Genomic DNA, 9,621 nt, shown 5'->3' on the forward strand with positions numbered 1-9,621 from the left:
TTGTGTCAGGATGTATGTGTGCTTTGTATTGCTGTGCACAGCTCCACTGGGTGCTTTCATGTATTTCTGTGATTTCAGGGGCTTTCTTGATTCCTTATTTTTTGACGCTTATTTTTGCGGGAGTTCCTCTATTTTTTCTTGAATGCGCTCTTGGACAATACACATCCATTGGCGGCCTTGGGGTTTGGAAGCTAGCTCCAATGTTTAAAGGTATATGATTTCTGTTCAGCACCTTTCTTTCTTTTCTGCCCAAATACTTAATGCTGGAAATAGGAGTTGGTTTCTAGAAGTATGCAAAGTTGGTGTTGTGTGAGATACAGTAAATGCAAAATTGGTTGAGCAGATTGAAAAGACATGGGTTAGATGTGTTGTAACTTTGTTATGACTGATATATGTTGTTCGGAAGATGCTAATGTATCCTCTTTTCTTCAAAGTTTAAGAACAATTATGGCTTAAAGTAGTCTACAATGCTGCATAAAGGGCATTTTGACCAGGCTGATCACATACTGCTTTGAAGGACATAAGTGTCATAATTACAGGTGTTGGTCTTGCGGCTGCTGTTCTCTCATTCTGGCTGAACATTTACTACATTGTCATCATTGCCTGGGCCCTGTACTATTTGTACAACTCCTTTACCACTGTAAGCATTCCTTGTCACATGCACTTGCATGCCATAAAAAAGTCATTTGGAGACTTGTTTAGGTAATTATTCTTTGGGTAATTTTTTAATAAATAATTATACAAAAAATAAAGCATTCTTGTGCTTTCTGTAGGAGCTTCCATGGAAAACTTGTAACAATCCATGGAACACATACAGATGTTATACAAACTACAGCATAGTAGACACCACCAATCTCACCAGCGCTGTCATGGAGTTTTGGGAGTAAGATTTTGGGCAAATTGATGTGCATGACCTTTGACCTTTATACATGAAAATACATAATACATGTGTCCAGTAAGTGTCTTCTTGTGAAGTGTAATTCTGTTGCATGATGTGCTTATACAGACGCAATGTGCATCAAATGACTGATGGCTTAGAAAAACCTGGTGAAATCCGTGTCCCACTTGCAATAACACTGGCCATTGCCTGGGTCCTCGTGTACTTCTGTATCTGGAAAGGTGTTAGCTGGACTGGAAAGGTGAGATGTCTTTGTTGTTCTGTCTTCAACGATTCAGTCTGGAATTTGAGTGAGTATGTAAAGCATAAATGGTTGCGATTAACTTAGTGGAAGGGAGCAAAAATGCTCTGTCCCATGAAAGCAATGTGCAATATTTCCTGCATTATTTTTTTCCAGACATTCTCATGCTAAACAAAAGCACATGGGCAAATGTTTGATAGAGAAATCAAATTTATTTATTATTATTTATTTTTTTGCAGGTTGTTTACTTCTCTGCCACCTACCCATACTTCATGTTGTTCATTTTGTTTATCCGTGGAGTGTCCCTGCCTGGGGCTAAAGAGGGAATCATGTTTTATATCACTCCTGATTTTGAGAAGCTGAAGGAGTCTGAGGTGATTTGACATGTTTCATCATTTAAGCAGGATCAAATAAACCAAATCTAGCTGCTAAAGTGTACAATTTTTCCATCTCAGGTTTGGCTGGATGCTGCTACACAGATTTTCTTCTCGTATGGTTTGGGTCTAGGCTCTCTTATTGCTCTGGGTAGCTACAACCCTTTCAATAACAATGTGTACAGGTACAGTATGAATGATACAGTGACATAATATTTTAAAAATAAAAAATTAATCAGTTAGAAAACTCAACACTGTTTCGGTGTTTCAGGCCCCTAAAACTTTGATTTTCACCCTGACAATTTTGAACAATTTGTTTGAACAAGCCAGGTCTCTAACTGTGACTGACTGTGATTACTGTATGTGCCCATTATCAGACATTTTATCATATGAATAGCAAGAATTACCATAAAATTTGATATGAAGTTTTGCTATATCACTTAAATAATCCATCTTCTCCATAAATGCTAAAATGATAAGCAGCTTTCAGATCAGTAAGGAGTATGACATTTGAGACAGAATCCTCTTTCCCCTTTTTATTGCAGGGATTCTATCATTGTGTGCTGTATAAATTCCTTCACTAGTATGTTTGCTGGATTTGTGATTTTCTCTATTGTGGGCTTCATGGCACATGTGACAAAGAGACCAATAGCTGATGTAGCTGCATCAGGTAATCAGTTTAATTAGAAGTTTTGCTATTTCACATTTTTATGTCAGTTGGATATTTCACTTAAGTGTTAATTTCAAATTATTATTATTTTTTTTTCATGGCTTACACAGGTCCTGGTTTGGCATTTTTAGCTTATCCAGAAGCTGTGACGCAGTTGCCTATATCACCACTGTGGGCTATTCTTTTCTTCTCCATGCTGTTGATGCTGGGAATCGACAGTCAGGTGAGAATATCACATATTCAAGCTCTGACCTAGAAACAGAAGAGAACGGGATCTGGTAGATACTTTAGATCTGCCAGCATCGGTCCCTGGTGTCCACAGAAGTAAACATAAGGAACATTAAAAACACTTAACTGGCCTTTGCCCAATAAAATCTTTTGATGAGGATTTCTGCCTGTATGGCTATGTGCATTGATGATTTTAAACTGATGTTAGTGGCAATGTTCACATTTTCTGGAAAAACAATCTGGGATAGTATTGGTACAGCCCCGTGAAACCAAAATATAGAATTTAGTACTTCTTTTATGTCCTCTCCCTTAATGAATTGTGTTTTTGCAAAGTCATTTCAAACCAACTCTGACTGGATGAGCCACATTTAGTGTTGTTATGGAATAACTGAAACACACACACACACACACACACACACACACAGATTTATTGAATGTAACCTAATTGTTTGTTGTGATTAATTTGCTCAAGATATTTATTAATATGTATTTCTTATTTTAAATTGTTTTTCACAATGTGTAAAAACAACAAAATGGATTTTGTGTCATAATCTACAGTATTGGTTTATTTTCTTCATGCAACCATCAGTTTACAGAATGTGTCAATGTTTCAAAAGAAAAAGAAAAAGCCATAAGCAAAACAGAATTGTTGATGTTGTTTTCAGTTCTGCACAGTAGAGGGCTTCATCACTGCTCTGGTGGATGAATTCCCACGGCTACTCAGGAAAAGAAGAGAGATTTTCATTGCATGTGTTTGCATTGTATCCTATGCCATTGGGCTGTCCAATATCACACAGGTAAATCAATGAAGGAAGCAGATGATGAGATGTTTGATCAGAGGTTGTAAATTATTATGATTGCAGGTTGCAGGGCATTATTGATTTTCTTGTTTTGTTTTAGGGTGGCCTCTATGTGTTTAAACTCTTTGACTATTACTCAGCCAGTGGAATGTGTCTGCTCTTCTTGGTGTTCTTTGAGTGCATCTCAATCTCCTGGTGCTATGGTGAGTCCTTTTTACATCCTCTTAAAATTTGTATTTTGCATTGTGCTCATACTTAGCATTGCATAGCATTATAAAAATGGACATAAATAATTTGGTTAGTCATAATTAGTCATAAATATAAAATACATAAACAAAATAGTCAAAAATAAACAACAGAAGTGTATCCAGTGGGGCAGGCCTGCAAAACACACACACACACACACACACACACACACACACACACACACATATATATATATATATACACAATGAAGAACAATGAATTGTATTACTTCTACTTATAATTTGAGATGTTTTTACTAATTGCATGTGAAGAATTTTGATTAGGGTTGTCAACTATCAAATGTAATGCAACCAACCAATATGTATGCACCACACAGAAACTAAAACTAAAGTTAGTAACCACAGTCATAAAATAAAAATTATGTTCCTATAGAAGACTGGTGTAGGTTGCAAATATGTGTTGAGGATTATGTCAGTCATTGTTATGGCAAAGCAGATTAGCAGATCTACTTTGACCTTTGTATGCCTATAGTTTCTGTTTCTTCCTTGGTGATGCTACTATCATTTGAGACTGGTACATTACCCCTGCCTTTTTTTCTGCCAGTTTCTGGACTTTATTCTTGATGACTTGGTTGTGAATGTAGTGTTAGTTACTTCCTGCTTTCTTGTACTGTACTGGAAACTGTACTGGCTGCTCATTGTGTGTCTGATATGTGATGAATCCTTCACAATTTGGAATCTAGTTCAACTCTTTCTGTCCTTATTATGTGTTTACCGTCTTTACAAACATTCTATCACACTTGTTTTAATTTAATTAAACTCATTTACATTTCACCTCCATGTTCTATGGGTGAGCTTGCATTTGCTATGATGATTCATAGTGGCACTTAATGTTACCACTTTCACATCCATCACAGCCATCTCAGTGCTTCTTTCAGAAAAAAAGAAAAATTCCATCTCTGTGCATGTCTGTACAGTCTTTTTTCAAATGCATTAAAATGTTTTCCTCGTCAATCATCCTTATTCAAATGTCACACAACAATGATTAAGAATTGAAGGTTCTGGCTATTTTTTTGCTTTTTTTTTACATGGTTCTGTTGCAAACATTTAACACGTTCAGTTTTTTTTAAATAAACGTTTATTTCAAGCTTTTATACGCATATGTTATACAGTCACTTAGGATTGATTTGGATTTAATTGAGTACCCTTGAATCCTCTGTAATGCCTCAGATAGAAAGTTGCAATATAGATTAATGTAATTCAGTCTATTCTGTCAATCCCATTGTTGTAACATAGTTGCTCTGAATTAATGCAGTCCCTTTCAAATTTAATCTAATTGCAGGTGTGAACAAATTTTATGATAACATCCAGGAAATGATTGGATACAAGCCTTGTCTATGGTGGAAACTCTGCTGGGTTTTCTTCACCCCTCTAGTTGTCGGTGTAAGTAGCCTACTTTTTTCTTTATCATGTGACATACAAAAGATAGACAGACAGACAGACAGACAGACAGACAGAGATATAGGCAGATAGACACAGACAGATAGATAGATTTTGCATTACTTTGCAATGTGGTCTTTGAAGGCCAGCTTGTCATCAAAGGTTACACCAAGATTTCTGTCTGAAATTGATGGGGAAATTGTAGAAGAGCCTAGCTGGATGGGGAAATCACACTGTAGAGTTGGAGAGGCAGGAAAGACAAGAAGCTCAGTCTTTGCCAGTTTGAGCTGTAAGTGATATTCATTCATCAATGCCGAGATGTCCACAAGGCAGCCTGAGATTTGTGCTGTACCGTTGGATCATCTGGTTCAAATGAAAAATAGAGCGGTGTGTCATCAGCATAGCTATGTTTGATGTGCTTTGGATACTTTCCCTCCCCAAGCCCCTGAAAGACCTATCAGTAAGATATGATTCAAATTAGCGAAGTGGAAGCCCTGGGATGCCCAGTGATGAGAGGGCAGACAGAAGGATCTGATGATTGACAGTGTCAAAAGCAGAAGATAGATCCACCAGAATAAGAACTGATGATTTGAAATCAGCTTTTGCAATCCGCAGGGCTTACATGACTAAGAGTAGTGTAGTCTCCGTTGAATTGCCACTCCTGAAACCTGATTGGTTAGCATCCAGTTTGTTGTTTTGTGAAAGAAATACTTCATGATACAAAAAAAAGTATCTGGAAGCAGGTACAGGTACAACTTTTACACGGTGGAAAACAAAGGCGAGTCAAATCGAGTTGAGGCGAGCTGATACTGTGCAGCGGAAAAGCGCCAAATGATATCTGGTTGAAAACAACTCTTTTGAGAGTTTTCGCTATGAATGGAAGGAGAGAAACAGGTCTGTAGCTATCTGTAAGAAAAGTGTTTAATTAAGGTTTTTTTGAGCAGTCAGGTTACCCAAGTCTGCTTAACCACATAAACTCTGGGGACCCACCGGTGGGTCCAATATTGCATATGCCTAATTCTCAAAAAATCAAAATAACAGCTGAAGTGGTTAAATGCAGTGGGGAAGGTGCCTGTGAGGAGAGATGTTTATGATGTGTGTGAGTACTGGTAAAAGTGTAGGAGAGATTGCTTGGAGGAAGTGTGAGGGGATTGGGTCTAGAGATCATGTTGTAGGATGGCTGGAGAGGCAAAGATTTGATATTTCTGCCTCAGTGAGGGGAGAATAGGAAAAGATGGGAGTTCTAGCAGTGGGTGTGGTTGGTTTGAAGTCCTGTGTGTGGGGCTGAGAACTGACTACTTATTGTTCTGGTTTTGTCTGTAAAGAATGTGGCAAAATCATCAGATGGTATAGAAGTGGTGGGAGGTGATGGAGGGGGACAAAAGTGTCTGGAGCACTGTTGTGGAAGATTATGAAGATTATGGACTTCAGCAGAGAAAGATGAAAGCAAAGAGTGATACATCCTCAGGTCTGACGGAGCTTTTTATTTGCACCGATTTCTCTCTGCTGCCCTGAGTTTGGTCCGGTGCTCACAAAGAACATCGGATAACCAGGGGTTAGAAGGGGCAACCAATGCTGGCCTGGAGGAGAGAGAACAAATATTTTCTAGGCAAGAGGTTAAAGTTGAGCATAACGTGTCAGTTTCTGCATTCACATCCAGAGATGAGAAATGGGTAGGTGGGGGAAGAGAGGAGGATACTATGGAGGAAAGATGGGAGGGGGAAAGAGAGCAAAGTTTTTGTCTAAAAGTTACCGGTGTGGGGGGTGGGGGAACACAGGTAGCAAAATGTAGTTTAAATGTAATAAAGAAATGGTCAGAGATATGTAGGTTTTAACCGGCGTGTTGTCCGCAAAACAATTGTGTGTGTAAATTAAGTCAAGTTGGTTGCCTTATTTGTGCGTGCTTGTAGTGGTAAGTCATTTGAGATCAAATGAAGCAATGAGTGAATGGACGTCTGTAGGCATAAGGCTTGTCCAGATGAATGTTGAAGTCTCCAAAGACTAAAAGTTGACTGCCATCCCCCGTCAATGAGGACAGCAGGCTATCCAGCTCCTATGGGAAGGTGACTAGAATTTTCCCAGGAGGGCAGTAAATTACCACAACCTGGGTTGAGTATTTCCAATTGTTAGAAATAAGAAGACCAGTACCCCACCCGGCCAACCTGATGGGGGCTGTGAGAGAAAGGGAAATTGTTAGAGAGAGCAGCTGGGGTTGCTGAGTCTTCTGGATGAATTCAGGTCTCAGTCAAGCCCAAGATGCTGAGTGTGGAATTTAAGGAAAAAGCAGAAATGAAGTCTGCTTTGTTGACAGCTGACTGACAATTCCATAGACCCACAGAGAAAGAAAGAGGTGCAGTAGATGATGTAGGGATAGGATGCAGGTTCGCAACATTGTGTTGCTGTCTGCATGTGACATTAGAGCATTTTCCAGAGACAACAGGAATGGTTTGCCAACACATGATAGAGGTGAAAAAGAGAGGACAGAAAAGGAAACTGAGTAAAGGGAAGATAATAAATAGTAAAAGTGCGTTGCCTGTTAACTTGCTTGGTGAAGCAGGTAAAGTCGCAGGTTTTACACTCGTTGGTCTTCGCACAAGAAGGCTGAATGCTTCTGCTGATGCTTCTGCGTCAGCACACTTCTCAGAAATATACTTAAATTGACTTTTAAATATACTTGACTTTGTCAGTATAGTGGTATACTTAAAGTATGATGTAAAGTTTACTTAAAGATATATTGCAGTATACAACTATTAAACTAGTAGTTTACTGAGACTGCTTCAAAGTGTACTAAAATACATTTAATTAGTAAGCTTTCATTAAACCTATAAGTTCACTTTTAGTGTAGTTGCAGTACTAACTAAAAACATAGATGTAAACTAGTTATAGTGTACTCAAAGTTTACTACTGTTATAATTAAAGTATATTTAAAAGTATACTTTTATATTCTAGAAAATGGGCAAATTTAGTCTCAAATAGTACTGAAATAGTACACTTACAAGTATGGTACTATACACTGATATTTGTATACTTACTGTAGTACATAAAGTATACTTAATATATACATGAACTTTACTTAAGTATTCTTAATACAATAAACTTAAAGTATACATCTTTTTGGTAAGGGCAGCTCCACACATAGACATAGTTTCATTCTTCAGCTCAAGTCAGATAATGTTGACATAGTACACTTACAAGTATGCTACTAGTACACTGATATTTGTATATTTACTACATAAAGTATACTTAAAAATATACTTGAACTTTACTTAAGATTACTTATTAAAATAAACTTGAAGTATACTTCTTTTTGGTAAAGGCAGCTCTACAAATCAACATAGTTTCATTCTTCAGCTCAAGTCAGATAATGTTGATTCATTTCAGTTGAATAGCTCTGACAGTGTTGCAAATTTAGTGTCATTATCAAGCTCAATTCAGTTTAAATTGTGTTCTCATCTGATAGGAAATTCTGGGCCAATTGCACTATTTTTGTTATGGGGCCCCCTTAATCTCAAACTACCAAATTTGATCCTAGTAGACTTTTATTTGTCCCATATACAATTTTTTTTTTAATTCCATTCCTCGACTATCATAAGACATACTTAGTAATGTTTCTATAGTATTTAAGTCTTCAGCAGTAAAACTCATAATAGAATATGGTGTAATTATGTGAAAACTTCAGTATTTGTAAACATAGCTTCTCTGCAGGGCGTGTTCCTCTTCAGCGCGGTGCAAATGGTTCCTCTTACAATGAACAACTATGTATTCCCTAAATGGGGGCAAGGAGTGGGCTGGCTCATGGCTCTGTCCTCTATGGTTCTCATACCTGGTTATATGGGCTACATGTTCCTCACCCTGAAGGGGACATATAAGGAGGTAACTGTTTTCATTTAGAGCTGAAATTAAATATAGTAACGAATGGTATAGATGGTGTGTCTGTGCTCACTGGAGCTGATTCTGGGCTCATTTCAGCGGATCAGGATAATGCTGCAGCCTCCAGCAGTCAAGCGTGCTCAGGAGAACGGGCCAGAGCAACAGCAGCTGCAGATACAGCAACAGCAGGCGGAGCAATCACCGCAGCAATCACAGCAACAAGCGCAACAGCCGGAACAATCACAGCAGCATCCACAATCACCACAACAACTGCAGAAACCAGACCAAGCACCACTGCAACCACAACAACCACCGCAGCCGCAGGTGCAGGCAGATAGCTCTTCTTCAACTAACCCTGGCAATGATGCCAATGTCTAAAACCAGTAGAATTGGACCCCAGCAGAGGGCAATCAATGATTAACAACACAGAAGACTTCCATGTTTATACAGTAATAGAATCATCTACCTCCAGGGGTCATACATAATCAAGCTAAACACGAAAAAAGCTAAGTAAAAAAAAACAAAACATATATATATATATATATATATATATTAAACACACACACACACACACACAAACACACACACTTTCATTTGAAAAACTTACACAAATTATGTAAGCTTTCCTAATGTGAAGCAAAGAGTGTCAATGTTAAATGACTTGTACTATGTATTATGTAAATTTGTCTCTACTAAGGTTATACTGTGAGTTAGATTTAAGGACAGCGCATTGTTTGGTGATACATAAGCTATTTATGTCAGGTATGTACTGTTTCTATGTTGCACTGGGGACAAAGTGAGAATCCATGAGTATCAATGAGAAACTGGGCAAGATTATGTTACATTCTGGGTCATTTGGAAGAACCAAGGTGTATCAGCCAAGCCCTGTGTCTG

At 38.0% G+C, this 9,621-nt stretch overlaps 1 protein-coding gene across 1 annotated transcript in view; it reads left to right on the forward strand.

Annotated features, from left to right (window-relative positions):
• LOC132129447 (sodium- and chloride-dependent GABA transporter 1-like) overlaps positions 1-9,273 on the forward strand; it is a 10,402-nt gene extending 1,129 nt beyond the window's left edge. Inside the window, exons 3-15 of the mRNA XM_059541059.1 lie at positions 79-210; positions 540-640; positions 774-883; positions 1,007-1,139; positions 1,379-1,513; positions 1,595-1,698; positions 2,059-2,183; positions 2,294-2,406; positions 3,077-3,208; positions 3,312-3,414; positions 4,760-4,860; positions 8,563-8,730; positions 8,827-9,273. Coding sequence (XP_059397042.1) covers positions 79-210; positions 540-640; positions 774-883; positions 1,007-1,139; positions 1,379-1,513; positions 1,595-1,698; positions 2,059-2,183; positions 2,294-2,406; positions 3,077-3,208; positions 3,312-3,414; positions 4,760-4,860; positions 8,563-8,730; positions 8,827-9,105 — 1,736 coding nt within the window. The 3' untranslated portion in view covers positions 9,106-9,273. The remainder of the gene's footprint in view (positions 1-78; positions 211-539; positions 641-773; positions 884-1,006; positions 1,140-1,378; positions 1,514-1,594; positions 1,699-2,058; positions 2,184-2,293; positions 2,407-3,076; positions 3,209-3,311; positions 3,415-4,759; positions 4,861-8,562; positions 8,731-8,826) is intronic.
• Positions 9,274-9,621: the final 348 nt, after the last annotated feature.

The sequence above is a fragment of the Carassius carassius genome, chromosome 46 (assembly GCF_963082965.1).
Source record: "Carassius carassius chromosome 46, fCarCar2.1, whole genome shotgun sequence".
In the NCBI taxonomy this organism is placed as follows: domain Eukaryota; kingdom Metazoa; phylum Chordata; class Actinopteri; order Cypriniformes; family Cyprinidae; genus Carassius; species Carassius carassius.